Source organism: Microtus oregoni, unplaced genomic scaffold (assembly GCF_018167655.1).
Source record: "Microtus oregoni isolate MIOR12 unplaced genomic scaffold, Mior012 000013F_ref0000133, whole genome shotgun sequence".
NCBI lineage: Eukaryota > Metazoa > Chordata > Mammalia > Rodentia > Cricetidae > Microtus > Microtus oregoni.
This window is the reverse complement of record NW_024543072.1, coordinates 40,177,464-40,200,671: the sequence shown is the minus strand read 5'-3', so window position 1 is coordinate 40,200,671 and position 23,208 is coordinate 40,177,464. Positions and strand designations below refer to the sequence as shown.

At 40.8% G+C, this 23,208-nt stretch overlaps 1 protein-coding gene across 2 annotated transcripts in view; it reads left to right on the top strand.

Annotated features, from left to right (window-relative positions):
* Astn1 (astrotactin 1) overlaps window positions 1-23,208 on the top strand; it is a 324,436-nt gene that overhangs the window by 212,173 nt on the left and 89,055 nt on the right. For both annotated transcript variants that reach the window (XM_041662555.1, XM_041662554.1), the window contains exons 9-11: window positions 9,394-9,468; window positions 17,173-17,310; window positions 17,799-17,949. In XM_041662555.1, coding sequence (XP_041518489.1) covers window positions 9,394-9,468; window positions 17,173-17,310; window positions 17,799-17,949 — 364 coding nt within the window. The remainder of the gene's footprint in view (window positions 1-9,393; window positions 9,469-17,172; window positions 17,311-17,798; window positions 17,950-23,208) is intronic.

Genomic DNA, 23,208 nt, shown 5'->3' with positions numbered 1-23,208 from the left:
TCAAAGATCATGTAGAATTTCTCCCTGTAAGTCAAGTGCTAGGAATCAAAGTAGTGGTGTCTTCTGTGTTGGTGGAGTTCACTTCCTATGTTCTCCAATATGCTATTTTTCACAAAAAACAAACCAAATGTGAATTTTAATTTTGTTCATGTGTATATTTTTGTTTATTGGTACTTTGGCAGGGAGGGAGAGATCAAAGTTGTATCCCAAAACCCCAAAATCTAAGGGGTGATGTAAATTTTCTTCATTGCTGCATTTTCAAAGTCATTTTATATACTTCCAAAAATGGGGGGCAAGGTGTCTGCTCTGCAAGCTTGGTGATCTGAGCTCAGATCCCCAGAGGCCACACAGAAGCCTGAGGCATGGCAGGAACATCTGTGATCCCAGTGCTTCTGGGACGAGAAGGACGGGGAGATAGCTTTCCAGAAGCGTCTGGGCAGACAAGTCTTGTGCATTCAGCAGTGAGCAGGTGAACGAGAGGCACCTTGCTTAATCCTGGTGGAAGATGAGGACCGACTCCTGAGGATGCCCTCTTATTCCTATATTAGTGTTGTGATGCACGTGTGCCTGTGGTCTCACATAGGGCACACACATGCACACACATCATTCACACAATGCAAAGATTCAAAATTTCATTTTAACATTTACAACCATCATTTTAACCATAATAGTTCAAATTTATTTATCCCAGAGTTATAGGAAGTTACTTGCACATCTTTGAAGGAAATCCTTTCACTGTGTGCAGTTGATGACATAGGCGCTGTCATGGAGGAGACAATCAAGTCACACTCAGGCAGGGATGTGGCAGTTTCTCACTGCTCCATCTTTAAATAAAATAATTTATGTAAAGCATATTCATGTTCACACATAAAATATAGAATGGAAACTACTGCAAAAAGTTGAATTAAAATAAACCCAAGATTCTTAATGATTTGAAATTTATTTATGCATGCTTCATTCAGCAATATCAAGGGTACAGATGAAGACAGGGCTCTGTGGTGTTCTTTCTTTGCTTGAGGTCATAAGACCTGGAAAGAGTTTGGATTATAGACTCCATTTAGGGCTTCTGCCTTACAGCCCATTGCCTGTACAATGCCAAGGGTGAACAGATATGCCTCGCAGTGAGGAACATACACTTCCTATGCCTCACTATCATCAGGAGGCCAAACGATAGTCAAAGAACAGGCAATGGGTGGATGTGATGGGGGAGTTTTGAATCTGAGTGTCTTTTTTTGGCTCAGTTGCATAGACAGAGGATATTAGCTAGAAGATGAAGGGTCAAGTATCAGAGGTTCAGGGAGAAAGAAGTGTTAACTAGTGGTCTAGAGAGAGGGAAGTTGAATGGACTAAGTTAATGTAACTTGATCAGTGGGAAGTATTCGGAGCACACTGGAAGTTAGCAGGCAGGGATTTACAATGAGACCAACAGTATGCTCGCCAGCTGCTTTCTCTTGTGTGACATCGAAATGGAGCCACGTGGTCATGGGTTTAACCAGTGTTGAAGTGTTGCAGAAAAATGTGTGGAGGCAATGTAGGGATGTGGGGACTGAGGTCAACATGACAAGGAAGTGTTGTGGTAACTATTGACAGAATTTAGTCTTAGTTTATAGAAATAGAGTATATGATATGATATGGGTGGAGGTCAGGGAAATGGTGGACGAAAGGACTCTCTAAATCAGGACAGTAGAATATTGTCAGACGTTAGATATGAGGCAAGAAGGCAAAGAATGAGGATTGGATACTGGAATTTTTGAACGCAAAACCAGTGGTGGATTTCAGAGATTGACAAGTGAGGATGTGATTGTGGGAATGAAGGCAACAGACAAGATCACTGGGGAGGTGTCTCGATTGTTGTCCTAGTTAAAGTTTCTGTAATGGCATACCATGACCAAAATCAACTTGGGGAGAAAAGGGTTTTATTTTGTTTTGTTTTGGCTTACATGTCCATATCATAATCCTTTTATTGAAGGAAGTCAGGACAGAAACTCAAACAAGGCTGGAACCTGGAGGCAGGAACTAATTCAGAGGCCACAGAAGGGTGCTGCTTACTGGCTTGCTCATCATGGCTTGCTCAGTCTGCTTTCCTGTAGAAACAAGAACCAGCAGCCCAGGAGTGGCATCACCTGCAATAGGCTGGGCCCTCTTCATCAATTAATAATAAGAAAATCCTCTACAGCCTGTATCCCAATCTTGTAGAGGCATTTTTCTTAATAGAAGCTGCCTCCTCTCTGATACTCTAGCTTGTGCCAAGTTGACATAAAACTAGCCAGCATCAGCATTGAAAGGACCACCTTAGTGAATGCTGAGATAACTAAAAATGATTGAAACCTTGGCAATAACAAAGATCCAGACTGTGAGGGACGACAGGAAATGGGAGGTGGTGTGACTGTGGCATGGCTGTAGCGATGTGGAGAGGTGGGTAGAATGGCCTGATATGAAGTAATGGACTCTTTAAAGTCATGGAGTTAACAGTTGATGGAACCTGGCTATAAAACTCCTTAGTATAGCTGCTGAGCCTAGCTCCTAAGTACTTTGCTAGTTACTGATAACCATGTTATTTTACATATCAAAACTAATAATTAATGTGTTTACCTGTGAATAAACATTGAACAATGGATGTAGTCTTGTGAACATTTCATTTTATAGCCCATGAGATTTACATGTTACAAGATAACAAGTCTATAAAACATACCATCATCACAATTTATTTTTATATATGACATTAGAAAAGCATTTTTTATTCACCAAATGGAAATGTGAACTATAATGGATCACAAATAGTATAATTAAGTTTATTCTACATGTCATAAGCTGTACAAAAGATGTGTTTCTTGACAACCAAGTACTAACGTGTCCCACACAAATCGATTCCTTGCTTATACGGTAAGGTTTTTCCACGTATTTTATTTTTTCCATCAAAATAGTCTGCCACTCACTAAATTTAACCACCAATGCATTTGCTGACCTTGCTGACTAGTACCATAAATCCATAACTACTAGCTTCAAATGGACTAGGTTGTGAAAATCCAGTGATGTATTGAGGTCATTCAGTTCAATAACTATCTCACCCAGGACTAAGGCCAGGTCTGTTCAACCCTCAATCATTTGTGTGATGCAGTGACCACCAAGGACGTAACAGCTCTCATGACCTTTACAGATGGTGAGGGTGACATGTTATCTGAGTTCTTAATACATTTATTATTGTTCTAGGTTCTGTGAAGAAAAAACCTTGAATTTTAGGAACTTGTTCTTAATCTAAATGTAAATAGTATACAATATGCTGTATAGTATTGGTCATGTACAGCACACAATGATGACAGTTGGGGTGCACTACTTACTAGTTCAAACACTGTTAGTACTCCCTATTGGTACAAATTAAGCATAACATAAATTGGGGAAATGCAGGATTCTAGGTAGAAAGTATCTGCAAAGACCCTGAGGCTATAATGGATCACATACATACTTTGGGTGCTATAAACCATTATTATCCTTATTACTTTGGATGATGACTCTCATCTACCCACCATTCCCTTTTGATGCCCTTCACAATAAAGTCCATCATCTGATATTCTAGCCAAAGGCTTTGATCTCTGTTTCCAGTGCCCTGCTTCTATTCAATAGAAAATCTGAGTTAGCACTGGGGCATATAAAGGGTCTTACAGTAGTTCCTTTGTACAGTACTCCCCATAAATAGCAGACAGGTCATTCATGTTTTTTTCTTACTCATTTACATCCTAGTTACACAGGGAAGGAAATATCAAAGTAACCAGAAACAAGGCCAAACGGCCAGTCAAGTTCACAGCCAACTCACCTGTGGACCAACACATCCTTGGACTGGGGTGATGTGGGAGTGACTTCTTTCTATATGTTGCTTTCATTGGTTAATTAATAAAGAAAACTGCTTGGCCTGATAGGGCAGAATTTAGATAGGTGGAGTAGACCAAACAGAATGCTGGGAAGAAGGGAGGTGAGCCAGACGCCATGGACCCAGCCACCAGGTCAGACATACTGAATCTTTCCCAGTAAGCCGCCACCTCGTGGTGTTACACAGATTACTAGAAATGGGTTAAACAAGATATGAGAGCCAAGAAGAGGCAAGATATAATGGGCCAGGCAGTGTTTAAATGAATACAGTTTGTGTGTTGTTATTTTGGGGCATAAGCTAGCCAGGCAGCCGGGAGCTGGACGGCAGGAATGCAGCCTGCAGTTCCCACTACACTGGGGGGTGAGGTGGGAGCAGGGCAGAGATGGAATTGTGAACAGAAGCTGAAAGCTAAGAAATTGTCAGTGCTGAGAGAAGAGCAAATAGGCTGTGAATATTGCCTACTACCTAAAGAGAAAAAGAAAGACAACAAAAGGTTAATATTCAGGAGGATGGGGAAGAGACAGAAATCTTTAATAAATAAATAAAAGGAAAAAAAAGAAAGACAGCAAAAGGTTGCTAATGTTTTTTCATTCCTTAAAGCTGTGTGTACCCTTCTGGCTACCATGCCACCATTCCAGTGAGTTCTTTGGTGGCTCACACTCTGCTCCTCTCTGAAGCAATGACTCTAAGACAGTTGTTGACTTGGCCTGAGTGGGCCTACATGGAGGCCATCTGAGGCTGCTCAGATGGGAGGGGAAGGTTTTAGGGCCTTGATTTGTCAGCATAAAAATCATGCAACAAGTAAAAAAAATAAGTTATATTCTGACTTTGGATTCTGCCCATTTTCCTGACCCAAGACAACGCAGGTGTATCGCTCAGTTCAGCACAAAAAATGGCTGCATATCCAAGAGGAAACAGGAAATTAAGTGCTCCTTCTATGGCAGGTCTGCACCACGTGTGGCCTGACACTGCCTTGGCATAGTCTGTTCCACTCCACAGTGCTGGCCATTCCTGCTGGAGGCATCAGAAAAGTAGAAACTGAGGTTAAAATCTCTGGTTTGATTAACAGTGGCTACCATCTCCCAACTTTCACCCTGAAGAACCAATGTGACTTGTAACTTGCTTTGATGCCTCTGGGTCCTGGCCCACAATCTGATTGAGAGGCCTAGGATATGTCAAGCAATTATTCTATAGTTATCAGTTCAATAATGATGGAGAGGTCTAGGCTGCTGAGACTTGAGCTGTGGCTGCTGAAGGCATCCCCACCCTCTGTACTTTAGCAATGGGGGGAAGACAAAGTTCATGGTGTGAACAGTAAAGAAAGGAGAGGGACATTTCTAGCAGCCTATAGACTTCTGGCTTCCAGCCTCAAGAGGCAGCTCTGCTCTGAGCAGGGATGGGCTTGCTTGCGTTGAGATCAGCACATTTTTCTTTTTCAAAATTCCTCAAGGAGGTCTAATAACAGAAACCTTTCCATTTGGGGTTGGTCACAGATCTTCAGCTTCAGAGTATTTTTGGTGCTTTTATATCTACGTCCTCATTACTTCCTGCTATTCCTGAATCAAGATGTAGCCACCCCAGTGCTGTAAGCCAAGCTCCCCATTATTTCAGGCCTGGCCAAACAGGCAGACTTCTCTTCTTTAGATGGCTCAGCCAGTATGAAACCTGCTTCCTGTAACTCCACCCCTCTTCCCCGTTAACACTCTCTAACATTTATCTAAACAAATATGTGCTTCTTCAGAGAGATTCCTTGAAGGGCAAGAATTTTCTTAGTTCAATTCCCTTGCTTAGCACCACATTTAACAGACAATAGACCTCCAGAAATATTTGGTAAATTAGTCAAATTAGAATCCATATCTTTGGCAGATCATCCATGATTAATGGGGAAAAAATAAATGTTTCTTGTTTTCCTTTGCTAGTAAGATCTGCAGCTCCCTGAAATGTTTAGCAATTTTAAGATGTTCTCTTCCCTGTGTCTTGGTGATTAGTGTCAATACTGAGTAGTTAGCTCTCCCTGGATATGGGATCAGGGACGGGGGCTTGGATTTCCCATGCTCACAATTGTCTCCTCTCCTACAAATTCAAATGTGTCTGCAATCTGAGTAATAGCCTGTGCTGGCATTGCATTGTACCTTAAGGCAAGACACACCTTCCTATATGGCAGTGGTTTCCAGCCTTCCTAATACTGTGACCCTTTCATACCATTCCTCATGTTGTGGTGACCCCCATCCGTAAAAATTATTTTGTTGCTGCCTTAGAGCTGTAATTTTGCCACTGTTAGAAATCATAATATAAATAAATTTCTGCATATCAGATATATGCCACCTGATGGGCTCATGATCCACATGTTGAGAACCCCTGCACTATATATTGAGAAATCACTCCTTAGTATAGGATTTACATTTGATCCAGGTAATTAGCAAATTTAACATATTTAATAACAGATTCTATGACACTCATTCAATGCTAAGCACTGTTCAGAGCATGTAATTATATGAACTAGTTCCTCCTCATAACAACCTTGCCAGGCAGACACAGTTACTGCCATTGGCCTCATTCATAGATGAGAACGTAAGAGTACAGAAAGGCTAAGAAACTTGTCCAGGGCCATTATAGGGATTGTCAGTGTCCTGGAATTCAGATCAGTCAGACTCCCTCCAGAACCTATGTCCCAAACACTCTACCCTCCTGCCTATTAATGTGAGAGGATCCATAGACTGCATATCTGACTCCTCCCTGTATGAGCTGGTTTTGCTTTTGAGTGAGTCAGGTGTTTGAGGCCTCTTCTACTTTCACTGAGAAACACAGATACCTGCTCAAGTGTCTCCAGGTTCACTGATTCATTGCCTGTGACTTGAAGATAGACGTGTGTGTGTGTGTGTGTGTGTGTGTGAGAGAGAGAGAGAGAGAGAGAGACAGAGACAGAGAGACAGAGAGAGACAGAGATAGAGACAGATCCTATGAAATTTGTATTCCCATTGTAATCAAATCAGTCCTGCCATTTGCCTCCTCAAAATGTATTTTCAAACAACTTAGGAACCATGCCAAGAATTCCTCCAATCCCACATTGTAACAGTTTTGAACCAAGAGATAACTTGAAGGTGAAATGTGTGTTATCTAAAATTATTAAACTATATGAAGTGAAGATGATACTGCCCCCAAAGAAAAGATGAAATAAATATGTCTCTTTTTCTTTATTTTTAATTGTTCTAGTGTTTAGAATCAGTTGAGTCATTTTCTCATAAATTTGGATATTTTACTGAATGGTTCAAATTTTGTGTTGTTCAGGAGACATCACTTAATGTTCAACCAGACAGAAGCAAATTCAAACGCTAGCCTGTATCCACATATGAAGAAAGGAACAGCACATAGATGACATCTGGTGGGGGAGCTGTGGCTTTGGTGAGGGGGCTGTTCATGTTACATTATTTGGATACTTTTGAAGCCTTGGAGACTTCTAAATTGAATCCAAGGAAGAAAGTATTTATAAATAGTAAGCATAAAAATGAGCACACTTGTACTGTCTTATCCCTTATATAGGCCTAATAGCCAAGGCTTCCTCTTGTTGCAGAGCACGGACTCTCCTGAAGCTTTCATAGTTTAGCTAATTAGGTTAAGTTGGTGGTTCCTAATTTGATTTAGCCCAACACCCCATCTGATAGCAACCATTTAAAAGATCTCTTGTACTGTTCATAAATAATAAAAGCTGTGCATACAAAATTCCACAAGTAAATAGAATGTGTTAGTGGTAATTAAGTGAGAAATAGCCAAGTAATTTGTAGTGGTATAATAACTGTTTGTAACATGTAAATATTGTATTGCAGCACCAAAAACAAGTGCCACTACAGATATTTGTACATAATACAATTTACATTGTATAAGGCATAATAGATCTGTGATGTATAATAAAAGCGATGGAGACTGATGAAGATATGCTGTATTGCATCTAGTATAATGGTACGCTACAGTAATTTTAACATTTCAGAGGCAGAGGCAGGAGGATCAAGATGTTGAAGTTACCTTCAGCTAGGAAGTGAGTTTAAGGCCAGCCTGGGCTACATTAGACCCTATCTCAAAAAAAATAACAAAACAAAATAAGCTCAAATCAATATCTGTTGTATTGATGAATCAATGCTTATACAATGTATAATTTCCCCTCGATCTTCATAATAGCTATGCACCTGAGATGGATCTTGTATTACAACTGTACAAGCTACCTTGTGTTTATATAAAAATGGGCTCAGATTTAGAAAGTTTTTAAACACTTGAACAAACGGCCATATGATATTCAAAATCTTGCAAGACACGGGGACATTTTGTGCTGTGCAAAACAATCCTGGGCACTGCAGTATTTCACTATTCTATCCCTACCATTTAAATGCTAGTGCTGTTCAGCTACCAATGTGTCACTCGAGAAGAATCCTTTACATGTCCCTCAATTCTGTCTCCTCAATGATAAGCCTTGCACTAGCAACCAGAGAGTTAATGACTGATACTAGATTTAGCCCCAAATAATAATTATAACATATTCTCTGATTTTTGTAGCCCTCGGGAAACAAGGAATGGCCAAAATAAAAGCTTAGTAATTGGATTAATTATGAGACTATTCCATAATTATGCCCCATAAGTGAAAGAATAAGTTCACCTAGTGTACACAACAGCTCAAGTTCTAGGCTTCACTCAGACTTGTTGGAATGAATAATTCATTTGGAGTTTCCATGGCTAAACTAGTGAAACGATACACATTGTTTAAAAGAGATCTTTTTCTACTTTCTAGAATGCTTGCCAATACCCAGATGTTTGCTAGCAAGGAGGAGTTGAGAGTTACTTGAAAAGAACTAATTGCTTCTGTTTGTATGAGCAGCGTCAAAATTGTTTGGATACATTTGGAATATCTCAAACACTAAGGATCCTTATATCATTTTGAATAGGAAGACTCTGACCTATGATCCTTGACTAAAATTTGCTAAATTTTCAAAAGGGTCTGTAAAGTTGTTGTTATTATCTGTCTATCTATCTTCTATCTGTCTATCTATCTATCTATCTATCTATCTATCTATCTATCTATCATCTATTTTGCAAATGAGGTGGTTGAGTCAACAAGGAAAACTATCTGCCTTACTCAAATGGTTGGCTCAGTAGCAGAGCAGGCTTTGAATACAGAAATGCCTAGTTTCAAAGAATTTGACTTTTTAAAGATATTATGTCTCCTATCTTTCTTCAGAAAGGCAAACATTGGTTTCTGTGAATGTACTACAGAAAGATTGTAAATTATGGCTGAGTCCCATCTTACTGTGTAAAGCAGAAATGTCACGTCTTTGTTGGTAATTCAGTTATTTTTTTAATACTAACTTTGTTCTTAGTCCCTTTCCTGGGTTTAAGGTTGTATATGCACTCACATGTATGAGCTTCTTGAGGGCAAGGACTATGTGCTCTTCATGTTTGGGTCTTTGGAACCTAGCAGAGTAGCTGACATGGAGAGAGTGTTTGTTGAATGGACTTTAACTGAATAATGTTTCTCCTTTTAGGCCTTGGCCTTACACAATATTTCAGCGAGGCTTTGACCTGGTTTTGGGAGAGCAGCCTTCTGATAAAATATTCAGGTAAGTTCACATCCAGGGATGTGCTTTTATATGTCTATAAGTCCCAGTGCTCCTCGGCCCACTGACCATTTCTAGGGTTAAACACAGGAAACACTTGGGTTTGTTCTGTCTACTTAGAAAAAAGTGTTTGACCCAAATCATACCCAGGGGCAACATGGAGGGCTGTAAAGTCAGACAGGTTCTGTTTGGGTCCAATTCCATTCCTTGCCAGCTCAGTGAGCTTCAGTAATGTGTTGAAACTCTCAGAGCCTCCTGTCTCCCCATTTGTTAAATGGGCTGTAATACATGCCTGGCTAGATTAGAGTGAGGGATACATGAGATAATACAGGGAAAGTCCCCAGTACAGAATCTGGCACAGAACAGGCCATTAATGTCAGGTTCTGCTTTTCCTCTTTACATCTAATTTGCACATTCCTTATAGAGTCTTGAGTTGTTCAAAATTAATCTCTCCCGCCCCTGCCTCCTTCTATTCTAAACCCTACCTTATTATTATTTTCTTTTATCTATTACTCTCCTGATCAAATTTGATGATTCTAATCCCTCCCAATTTCTACCTGCATATCTGGTAATAGCACACATTACAAAGGCTCACAAGCAAAGGGGAAATTTGGGTGCCAGCCATGAACTATTGAATTTTCATAAAATATAATTCACACCAGGCCCTTTCTGGAACATAAGCTTATTTCCAATCTAAGATTTTATTGTTCATTCCTGTAGTCAGTTTGTCCTTCCCTCAACATGCATTTCCATGTACCTACTTAGAGCCAGAGCCTGTGCTTGACCTGGTAGCATGGTCTTTGTCTTCTTCCAGGAGCAAGCCCACTTTTGGAGGATGTGGACAGACATTCACAGGTGGATGTTGTCATAGAATGAGCTCAGTTACTGAATACCTTTGCTGGAAAGAGGCTGAGCAATGGAGAACATATGGAGAGCTTGCTTTCTTTGTTCCTGTAGTCATGCGGTTGGCTGAAACTCACTTATTTTTAACTTCTTGAACCCGTTTCTCTATCAGTCACACCTTGCTTTGGTGCTGACTTTTGCCCCTGCACCACCCTCTTGAGCCCACTAGCACACACGTGTGCTATTCCTCCTCATGACTTAGGATGGACACAGCTGCAGTTCATATTTACATGATCACTTCCTCAAATGGCCTCTGCTTGCCCATCAGTCTCCTGAGTGTCTTTCTTAGGGCAGGTTGGGTCAAGTTAATGTTGCTGGCTGTAGGCTGCACTTGAAATACTTGTAGTCTACTAGAAATCAGCAATATTCCTTATACTTAAATTTTCTAACAATGATTTTTATTTGGATGACTTTTTCCCTATTTTCTCGATGTTCAACTGCCAGGATCATTAAAGGTTTCTCTTTCTTTCTTTCTTTCTTTCTTTTAAAAAAAAACCACAACAACAACAACAAAACCAAGGTGATAGGGAATCATGAGAAATTTTGTTGATAGAATATATAAGTTCTCTGTTTCCAACAAATTGTAACTTAATAGTAAAAAACCAAAGGTTCTGGTCAAATCTCTGTAAGAGTAGAACTTGCATATGAAGATATGTTCCATCTCCACAAGCATCATTTTTTTCAAGCCTGTTGGCTGACAGGCGAATGTCACAGCCATACACTATTACAGAGGGAGCAGGTGTGGTGTTTAATCCATGACTTCACCGCCTCAGGAGCCAGTGCGGTGATCAATATGTTATTAACAATTTTGGTACCTAATATGACAACAACTCTTTTCTCAAATGAATACCATGGGTTGTGCTTCATGTATTTGGGGCACTTTTAAATTAAAGTCACTCTGGCATCTAAGTCAACCATTTACCAATGGAAATTCTGAGAAAAGTTTGATCTGGCCAGTGATGAAAATTGGTTATTTATTTGCTGTTGTACTGACTCATGATTTTTATCATGATCAGTTCCAAGTCACTGCATATTTCTCTAGCATGTGGAATAGAGTTTAAATTCTGGCATTCAAATCTTTCTACCACTGAATGTTAACAGTCAGCTATGAAATAAGCTGCTCTTCTACTGTGGAATTTTCCATTCATGATCAAATATGGCTTCTACTCTCTCCAATTCACTGCATCCAGTATTTTCTCAAACTATCATTCAGCCAGATTGCATCTTTCCCTCCTAATATAAACATTGAACATTTCCATGGTCCACACCAGGTTTCCAGATCTGTCATCTCTTGAACATCCATTATTCCAAAGCACTATTTCAGATGTTGTGGGAATGACCTTGATGGGCTTGATGAAGGAAGTCCCTGTCCTTAAGTTTGCAGACTCGTCCAAGAGGTGGTCTTTTATCTGTGGCCCTATGTGATAATCCCTAGGCTTTGTAAAGACTAACGCACCCAGCACAAACCAACTCAAAAGTACTGGGACTTGTACCCAGGGAATGAATACTTTTTTCTAAAGATATTATGGAAAATTTTATCTACATACATGATTGATAAACACTGCTATAAAGCTTCTGTACTGTTTCACAATGAATGACTATGGTAGTTCATTGTCAATTAATTTATCTCAGATTTATTTTTAACTTGGCATTTTTCTTTTGAATGAGATGGTTACCTTCTTGAAGAAAGAAATGGTTCCATAGATCGGTTTATACATTTGATATAGTCTTGAACATTTGGCAGGTAAATATAGAGGGTCATTTTAGATATCTCCTGAGCCCTTGAAATTAGACAAGAAAAGGCTATGGATGGTGAACTCAACTTTGAAAAACAGCAATCCCAAGATAGATGCAAGAGGGCACTGGTTCACTCAGCTTGCTTTTATACCAAAGACAAAGACATTCTCATGATACCCCATTCTGAAGATCCAACCATTCCACTGGACTTTCTGGTGCCAACTATGAGTGCAGGATGTGTGTGTGTGTGTGTGTGTGTGTGTGTGTGTGTGTGTGTGTATGACCTCCTCTTCAAGTGTTTACCTTTATCCCTGGGAAAAATATTTTACCCTAGAAAACCCTGGCCTGGGAAGAGTGAAGACACCAGGTCAAGAGCTCTCATGTTTTCCCACATTCTATTTTGCACCAGGCTAGAGAGACCACAGAATTATTCTGTCTAGTACTGTCTAATGAATGTTTGCCTCTAGACAGAAATTTCTAGCTGGGCTTCAATGGGATTGTGCAGCATAGAGCTGAGTCCTCAACAGCAGTGGTCACCACCAGCTGTCTCTAAAGAAGGACTGACGTGGGAGAGCATTCCAGATGCTCGTTCAAGCTTCCCTTGGGTGATGTTTTTAAAGTCATCCCTGCCAAATTTACATGAATGAGGGACAGATGAGATTTCAGGACACAGCTTTTTTTTCTAACAGTTTAGACTATATTTGGTTTTTGGAGTTCTTCAGTAGATTTTGTGTATGAAAGAAAGTTTTAGAATTTCATAAGCACCAGCCAGCATGGGCTGTCAAGCCTCTGGGATCCATATTTGACCAACTCCATATTTCTTTTCTACAAAGGTTGACCTTTCAGAGGTCACTGATATCCTTATGGTATTAGACAGTGGATTTGTAAACCGGGGCCAAAGAAATCACTGGAGAAGGCCATCGTGAGGATAAATGAGTAGCTCTGCCAACTGCCTGTCCTTTTGAGTTCTCAATAAGTGTTAGATTCATACCACATCTAACTGGGCTTCTGTTATAGGGTTTCACCTTGACTCTACCAAGACTGAAGGAGACTACATTGCTTTACTTGCTAACTAATATAGTAAGTTTCTCATGAAAACTATATCATGGTTGTTAGATCCATCCATACTCAAAGTTTAGCTCACATTCTGTTTGCCATGAATAATTAGCTTCACCAATGTATTCATTAAATTTGTACCTCCTGGGTATGTCACCCAGATGCCATTGAAAATGAAGGAAACAAAATATTCTGTTGATTAGTTAGTAGCTATTTATTGGTGACATCTTTAGTCTAGGAATTGTGTTAAGTGCCCTCTGCTACCCAAGAATGCACATTCTCCTTAGAGACGATGAACCCAGAAAAAGGACAGGCACAATTCAGTACATGAATTGCAGAGATTATGTAATGTGGAAAGTAGAATGTCACTTGCTTGGCCTCAGTGTGGAAGACCAAGCTTCTGGAAGGACTTTCTGGAAGGGTTTGTGTCTGTAAATGGGTGTTTAAGTGAGTCAATTGAGGTGAAGAAAAGAGGACATAAAATCCAGAAATAAATAATAATAGAAGCAAGTATTGTGATTAAAAGTGTAGAAGGATGTTAAGAACCACAGTCATATGACATGGAGGGGGAAGAAGTATGAAACAGGGAAGATGGGATCAGAATGACAACTTCAGAACTTTGAACTTTGCATGCACGGGAATATGTCAAACAGTTCCAGTTGGCATAAGTTATAGATGGCTTTTTCTTAGGACCACTATGAGATGGTTGAACAGGAATTCTATAAAAATAATTAACCATCTTAAATGTACTAGAACTGACAACTATTTCCTAAAACCTGTTACATTACCCAAGTAAAAGTATAATTTTAACCAAAATAGAAGACAATGGTCAATGTCCAATGAACCACAGAATACTGATACCATTCCAACTTGTGGTAATTTTCTGAAACAGTACATGTTAATGTTGTCTTTGTTCAAACTGACTAGAATAAGTGAACACCTCAAGAATGTCCTTTATGAAATCATACAGATGTCTGAAGATTATTGTTGTGGGATATTGTTCACTATGTGAAGATATATTGCTATAATTTGTTTAATAAAGGGTTAAATGGTCAATAGCTAGGCAGGAAGAAGTTAGGTGAGATTCCCAGGAACAGAGAGGACTCTGGGAGAAGAGAGGTGGGGAGACACCAGGAGATGCAGAGCAGGCAGGATGTGCAGGAGGAAAGGTAACAGCCATGAGACATGTAGCAGAATGTAGATTAATATAAATGAGTTAACATAAATTATACGAGCCAGTTAGGAACAAACCTAAGCTAAGGCCAAGCTTTCATAATTAATAAAAGTTTCTGTGTAATTATTTGGAGCAGGTGGGACAGAGAAAGTCTCTTTACATACTTTCCTTGTACCAATGTCAGCTGCTCAAGTGCTTGGCTGTACAGCAGGACTTTAAAGGAGCCATGCCTATCTCAATATGCTGGCCTTACCTGAGACTACTTTCTCAGGCCCTATGTGGATACTGAGCCCTGGTGCAGGACAATTGTCTGTATTTCCTCAATCATGTTTTAAATAAATGCTGATAGGCCAGTTAAGCAGAGAGGAAGTAGAGGCAGGGTGATGAGAACAGGACAATTCTGGGAAGAAGGAAGCTCATTCTTTTCAGTCCTGCCCAGACCACCGAAGAAACAGGATGTGGCCTGCCCCACCCGCTGAAAAAGGTACTGAGCCATGTGGCTAACATAGATAAGAATAATGGGTTAATATAATCTACAAGAGTTAATAAGTAGCCTGAGCTAATGGGCCAATAAGTTTTATAACTAATGTAGACTCTCTGTGTGAATTTCTTTGGGGGCTTACCAATTGGGGGAACTGGGCAGGACAGAAACCCCAACAAGCAGCCCCTCATGTTACAGAGCCCTACATTGGGACTTTTTCTCTCCCACCAGCTCCCAAAAAATGACACAGAGACTTTTTATTAATTATGAAAGCTTGACCTATATCTTAGGCTTGTTCTTAGCTATTTCTTATAACTTAAGTTAACCCAGTTATATTAATCAATGTTCTGCCACATGGCTCATGGTTGTTCCCTCTCCTCCTGTACATCCTGTTTGCTCTGCATCTCCTGATGTCTCCACACTTCTCTTCTTCCAGAGTCTTCACTGTCCTCAGAAGTCCCACCTAACCTCTTACTGCCTGGCTATTGACCATTCAGTTCTTTATTAAATCAACCACAGAAATATATTTTCACACAGTGTAAACTATCCCACAACAGGTCATATATTAAAATCCACAATTAATTTTAAGTCCCAGATTCAGTGCACCTTGGGAAAAACATCATTCCTGGATCAATCTGCTATTACTATATTACCATATGTGCGTGTGTGTGTGTGTGTGTGTGTGTGTGTGTGAGAGAGAGAGAGAGAGAGAGAGAGAGAGAGAGAGAAAGAGAGAGAGAGAGATACTGCTATGCCTTCAATAAATTTCCTGATTGTTTTCTTAAATGAATACAGCAATAGCCTTTTGTAGTCTCCCAGCACCACCAAGTCATGGTCTTGCCTATGACCTCACATTCCTAGAAGCAAGAAGATCTAAGAGCATTCTACAGAGAGAGAGAGACATCTCAGAGCATGACCAGGAGTTCAGAGGATTCAGAGGAGTAGAGTACTAAGAAACAGAGAGCAGAAATGGGAGAAATATCTACCAAATCAGGCCACATCCGACTTCCACAGAGATGTACCCCTTTCCCAGAATCCCCTATAGAGATACTGGAACTTGCCTTCTTCTCTTTTAGCAATTCTGATGGCAAGGACTGTCATTCAGGTCATGGGAAGGAATGACATAGCTGAGCATCTCCAGTCTGTAGGGTTGTCTGTGGTTAACATTCTTGGGCTGATGACACACTTCATAAATATATACATATATACAGCATCAGTCTGATTTCCTGACATCTCTGGCATCCCAGAGATGGGAGAAGACTGTGTGGGCTAGAGGAGCGAGGAGCAAGGCTCTGAAATGTGGCTGTGACCAGCATGCTGATGGTGCTGGTGCAGCGTTCTGCTTAATTGCACTTATCCTTCCATTGTTCCTCCCTCCACATCAAGTTGGGAGGAGACACTAAGCTGCCACTGCCTTGTGATATTCCACCCACATTGGCTTTTATCCATCCGACTATTTTTTTTTTACTGTGAATACGGAACATTTTAATGTCTTTGAGATGAAATGAATGAATAAATAAACAAATAATCTCTCCTGGTTTCCTTAAGCTCTCCCTTGAAATGCTGATTGATTCTTTTATTCCTTTTAGCTCTTGTTATAAGAATAAATTAAAAAAAAAAAGAGTCTTCCCTGAATCCCATGGGTTATCATTGTTAGCTCAGGGTGTGGGTAGGAGTTCAGAAAATAAATCTGGGCCTGTTTTGTTCATTTGTTCTCATTTGTACATCTCTTTCTTTGCTCACCCCTGGAGATCCCTAACTTCAGTCACTTCTATTCCTGTTATACAGAAGCCAGAAAAGGAAACATGTTTCCTGTCTTTTCCTTTTTAGGGCTCCCCCCAAGTAGGGAGAAACCCTGGCTGCCACTTCAGGTTCACAGTCAAGGGATGAGGATGGGGGTGGCCAATATCCCTTCTCAATTAAACTGCTTCCAATTTCCATATGACTTAACACAAAGGAGGATCAGCTTTAAACCTAGAAAATCTGAAACCCACTTTTTATGACTTGATAAAAGCCACTTCTGATATCTGGTGAATGGGTACCATAGTCAGATCTTCTGTTCTTTGGCCCCATGAGTTTGATGAGGCCTGTCTTCCTCTGGCTCAGTCATGCTGTCTGAAGAGCACTGCAGGGATGGGGAAGATGAGAAAGGAGCAAGCAAGGACAGAATTCCAGATCCCCTGGTGAAATTCCTGTGCTGTATCAAGACTACTTTATGTGTAGGTCTCTGTAGTCACCTGGTTTGTGGGTATGTGCAGAGTCTTCAGGAAGGCTGAAGAGGAAGCAGCTAGCAACAGAATGCTGGTGGGCAGTTATGCTCAGGTATAACATCTGGTGTGTGTGTGTGTCCACCCAGATTTACCTACACCCTTGGGGAAGGCATGTGGCTGCCCCTCAGTAAAAGCTTCGTGATTCCACCAGCTGAACTGGCCATAAATCCATCAGCAAAGTGTAAGACCGACATGACTGTGATGGAAGATGCTGTGGAGGTCAGGTGAGTCTCACTTCAGGGTGGCTTAGGAGGTAGAGTGACAAGCTACCTGAAGCTACCGTAACTGGGGGAAGAGGACATAGAACAAGCTGAAGTTGGCAAACTGCCTTCAAGTTCCCCATATATACACAGCCAGGATCTGCTATTTATCTGGGTCAATATTGCATAACCCAAGGCTCATTCACTGGAAGAGGACATAAAATTAGAGTTTGTAAGCACTTCCCACAAGCCTCAAGGACTGACAGGCAGTAAAATGTTAATGTCCATGCCTACATTCATATCTCCTTCTTTGACCAGGCATTATAACATTGGCTTACTTCCCAGATATGGTGAATGCCCATGATTTGTTAACTCAAGGCTTTGAGCATGGCTAATCTTCAATTTTTATAAAAGAGTGAGACCAGAAAAAAGCAGACCAGATTGAAAGAAAAAAAGTAAGAACACTTGTTGCTTTTGGAATCCCTTGATTCCTCCATTGCTTCTTCATGCAGAGAGGAGCTGATGACATCATCATCCTTTGACAGCCTGGAAGTTCTCTTAGACTCCTTTGGGCCAGTGCGTGACTGCAGCAAAGATAATGGAGGCTGCAGTAAGAATTTCCGCTGCATTTCAGATCGCAAGCTGGACTCTACTGGTTGTGTGGTATGTCCATTCTTCTATCCTACAGGTTCCTCTATGGGGTGGGGATAACATATAATACAATTGTACAGAAGAAAAAATGTGTGGTAGCCATGTGTGAACACCATCTAGCCTAAATTAAGAATTTTTCTCTTGATAGGAACAAAGAGTTAATCAGTCCATCAAGAAATACCCAAAGAGCATTACTAGGTGTTCTAGATCTTTCTAGAGAGACTTCCAGACTTTCCAGTCTTACAAGATAGTTGGTAAAAGCTATTTGAAAACTAATCAATTGCTTCCACAATTGTTGTTGGCTCCAAGACTAATAGCAAGTTTTAGGAGAAACCCACCTACAGCTAGGGATATGAAAAGAGTAAGTTATGCTCGAAATGGTAGAGAAAAACATAAACAAACATGGCATCAGAAGTGAGAGAGATGGCTCAGCTGTTAAAGGTTAAGGCTGGCAACAATAACAACAAAAAGACCCAAGTTTAGCTCTTAGTGCTCATGCTCACCTCTCCAGCTTCCTCTCTAAAGGCAGGCATCTCTGCCTTTAGATTTGGGAGTAGACCTTGTCTCCAGAATGAGTTCTAGGCTAGCCAGGACTACATAAATCCTAATATTGTGATCAATTGGAACTTACATTAAGGAAATCCTGCTTCTCTAAAAAGTGGGTCTCTGTTTGGTTTTGCTTTTTGTTTTCATATCTATAAACTTAGATAGTTTAAAAACAGGTAATATTGTTAACCAGTAAGACTTTGGGGACTAGGATTCCTCTGCTATCTCCCAGGTTATAGATATGAAGACAGTTCAGGACCGGGAAGGTAAATGGAGGCAGGAGCTGATGGAACCAGCAGGCTGGTTCCTTTATGTTGGCCATTGCTGTTTCCACTGACAGTCATCTATCTGTTTTTAGTCCTACCTTCTTTAGAGATTTGGAGGGGAGAATCATGAACTATTCAGGAAGTTAGAGGGCCTTGGTCAGGGAAGGATGGCAGGGAAGATGTTCAAAGTGAGAACAGAGGAGGAAGGGAACATTCATTGAGACATGTAGTCTGCAATAATGGCCTGGGGGAAAGGACTGGGAACTTACAGCCCTGGGAGTGGCTATGGTGCCCCATTTAACTTCCCATTCTGACAGCTGTGATGTGGGAGGGGACCCAGAGCACGGGAAAACTGTGAAGATGCTGAGCCAACACCATCTTTCACCCTCCTTCTTACCCAGCTCTGAGCATCTGTTCCATTCAGGAATCTGTTAGGTCTCCATGATGAATGCCTATCTGGTGTCCAGGGTGTAGTCTCCAAACTGGTACCAACTAAGCTGCAGGCTGCTGGGGTCTGGCTTATATCAAAAAGAAGTGGACATGAAGAAAAACAAAGGAAAGATACATGGCAGACAGGAGGATCTGGCAGATACCCAAAGAGAACAAAGAACAGAGGGACTCTTGGGGAAATACAAAGGAAAGCACTTGTTAGTTCATGGCCTCCACAGGCAATGATGCCCATCATTGCTCTCCTTCTTTGGCCAGTTCCACATACCTGAGTTTCCCAGGTGACAATCTCACTGCTCAAATGAACTCCATGATGAGATACTTTTGTTTTTCTCTTTTACCATCCTGCATGCTTCTCTTTACCCCGATTTTAATCTTCCATTCCTTATTATTTTCTAAGGTCATTTTAAGTACTGAAACCTGTGAACATTAGTGCACCTATGGGATCCTTCCTTGCCTACCGTTATCCACCCACATGTGATTCGAACATTCATATGCAAGAATTAACTCTCCTTTTCTTGCTACTACTTCTTATCAGGACCCTTCCTCCAGGGTGGGAGTTGCCTGTCAGGTGCCTTCTGTTGGCCATGCTTGGCCTTTCACTTGGCGTGTAGCTGTGCTGATGGAGTCCTATAGTTTCCACATTGTGATCTGTGAGACGGAGCTAGCAGGAATAGTTCTGATGAATATGCATTTGCAGAATTGGAGCCACTGAAGAAAGTCACCCAATTATACCAGTACTATATTAGCATAATTCTTTGAAGTCACTATGCCACGTGGCTCCCAGAGGGAAAGGGGCCAAACTGATTGGCAGACACATCCCATTCACTGTTTCTCATTGGCTATGAAGCATATGATCACTAAAATGAAGGATAGAGTGTGTTAGAGCTCATTACTAGGTTTGTGACCCTACTGAAAAGACGACTAGGGATCTGACTTTGAACCTGACCCAACTCTACTGGGCAGGTTTATTGTCTCAAAGTCCTGGTGTGTTAGTAGAGTGGTCTTTCATCTGGAGGTGGGCTGGAGGCAAAGCTAATCAGTACCCTCTGCAATTTGGGAATTGACACGCCTCTGCATAAAGACCCTTATTTTCAGTCTTTTGTGTGTTGAATGGAAACACTTCCCAACAAATACATATTTTTATAAAAAGAGAAGAGCTTGAGAAACCAGAGCATGCTGGACCTTTAGGAACCTGGAAGGAGTCAGAGATAATGGATTTCAAAGAAGACACAGCTGTGTGTTTTCTAATTTAACCCAAACCAGACAGGTAGGATTCAAGTTATGTCCATGCCATCTGCTCAAAGAATTTTAGAATGAATTCTCTCTAGGAAGGCTCTTTCAGTTATGCATCAACTCCCAGGGGTTAATTGCCTCCAGTTAATTACCCTGTTGTTTATATAGTCTCCAAGAACAAGAATCCAATGCCTCTGAAAGGCAGAACCTTGTGCAAACCTTAGCATACCATTACAAAAATGCAACTTCTCTCCAATAACTGGGGACTGTGAAAGCTTCCAGGGGATTCCCAGAGCATAAGGCTGCCCCCCCCCCCCGATGACCAGGCTTTATTCATTGTGTTCAAAGTTTCCTCCACCAGACACCTTCGAATTGCTGCTGGAACAAATCACACTGACTTCAGTGACTTAGAGCTCTATGAGTGTATTATATTACAATTCTACTTGCAAATCCAGGGTGGGGTTATTACTGATCTAAAATTAAGGCATGGTCAGTGCTGTCTTCCTTTCTGGAAGTCCTAAACAGAACCAATTCCTCTACCTTTTTCAGTCTAGAGTCCATAAACTTTCCTCAGGTCAAGACTCTATAGCTTTACCTCTAACTAAAGTTAGAGAGACTGTATTTTTTTTTAGCCATCATGCTGCAGCATATCTCTTCCATTCTGTGTCCCTCTTTCACTTCTAACAACTCCCTGTGATTACATCAAGTCAATCTAAATAATCCAAGATAACCCTCTCATCTAAACATCCTTGATTTAATCCTATCTGTAAAGTCTTTTTCTCCATGTAAGGCTAGATATACTCTTACATTTATAAGAATGTATTACAAACAAATTTGGATGAACCATTCATGAGTAATGGCAGTGGAAATTGAGTAGACTTAGCAGACAGAACTCCAACCTGCCCCACCCCAGCCCCAGTTTTCCTGAGGGCTTCCATATCAACTATTATGGTGTGTGTGTGTGTGTGTGTGTGTGTGTGTGTGTGTGTGTGTGTGCATTCATGCCTTCATGTAGAGGCCAAAGAGAAACATCAATTGTCTTTCTTAATCACTTCCTACCTTATTCTTTAAGATGAGATCTCTCACTAAACCTAGATCTCAAGAATTCAGTGAGACCACCTTGATGAAAGCCACAAATCCCCAGAGATCCTTATGTGTGTATCTCCCTGGTGGTGAGATTACAGACATCCGTATAGACCAGGTCTGTATTTCTATGCGTGTTGAGAATGTAAACTCACATCCTCATGCTTGGGTAGCAATCACTTTACTGTTGGATCACTCCTGCTAACCCCCTTCATTCTCATGAAGCCTCCCTGCTGAGGTTCAACATAAAATGTGCCGTGAGAGTTAGACAATTACTACCACTGCTATACCAAAAGTAAAGGAAATGGGAAATTCTCATCTGCAGACTCACACCCATGCTGAAAATGCCCAACAAATGCTTTTGCTTTGTAAGACATTGAAATAGATGGGATAAGTAGAGTAAGTAGACCATGGCCATGAAAGGAGCAGGGTCAACAGCCCTTCATTCTTGTATGTGACCTTCCCTGCCAGACCATTATGGCGACTCCGATACCCTTCCTCCGTGTGCTGTCCATGATGGTTTTCCATAACATGTGTCATTTTACCATTTCTAGAAAATGAATGTGCAGGGACCTTACGGATGAGCATCTCTTCTTCTCTCTGTAGGACAATAAGTAAATGAATACACTTCAGAGATTTCTAGAGAAATTGGGGCAGGAAACCACAGCAGTCTGAAATATAAATTTAACTCCATCATACTTTTCCCCTTTGGAGAAGTCCTGCATGTCTTGGACCGGCATATGAAAGCCTATCAAGAAATTGTGGAAATCATCACTTGCAAAAGGAGTGAGATTGTCGCATAGTAAAAAAGAACCCATTTCCAGTATAAAATGTGGCCACATGCCTTATTAATCATTCAAGTTCAGTGAGGCAAGCTCAAGTGCTGATCTCTGTCCCTCTTCTCCCAGGGGACATGAATAAGTGCATGCGTCCATCACTCATAGCCATCTGCCAACAAAGTGTCTACTTTGTAATCTGGAACTGAGGTATCTGTGGCCTCCAATTTAGTCTCCTAAGTAATTAATCAACTAAAACTCATTGATAGAAAAAGAGGGGGAAATATGGCAAAGAAAAAGATTTGAATGGGGAAAATCATTTTAATCTCAATAGCAAATTATGCCTTGGACCAGTAATGAGTCAAGAAGTCATGAACACCTCATGGAAAGATGATTAACCTTGTGTATTTTAGGGGTCACTGAAGTATGAGCTCATTTATTAGACCTTCCTGGTGGGGGAGGGCTATGGCTGTAATAAATGGACTTTTTAAGTCTGTACTTCATAAAGTCCCTGGGACTACTACATATAACCTATGCAAAGTGGGGTTAATATAAGACCTTGGGCTCTCTCCTGTGCAAATGGTTCTCATTCAAGGACCAAATGGAAGGATTATCCACAGCCAGAAAAAGAGAATACCCAAGACTTGTCAACAGAAAATACAACTTCTATAAACAAAACTCCCCACACCCCGTGGCTGGAAATGCACCTACTTCCGGAAGCAGGACCACAGTTGGTTGCAGCCTCTTTATGTTCAGATCAAGATTTTGAGGAAACCTGAAATTTAAATGTATAACACAGGGAAGACACGTGAGAAACCAAATTTATTCCATAGATGCTTGAATGATTACCTCCCTAGGGAATGGGTGCTCTGGATAAGAGCTATGAAGAAATCTCAGTTTTTCATTTCAACATTGTT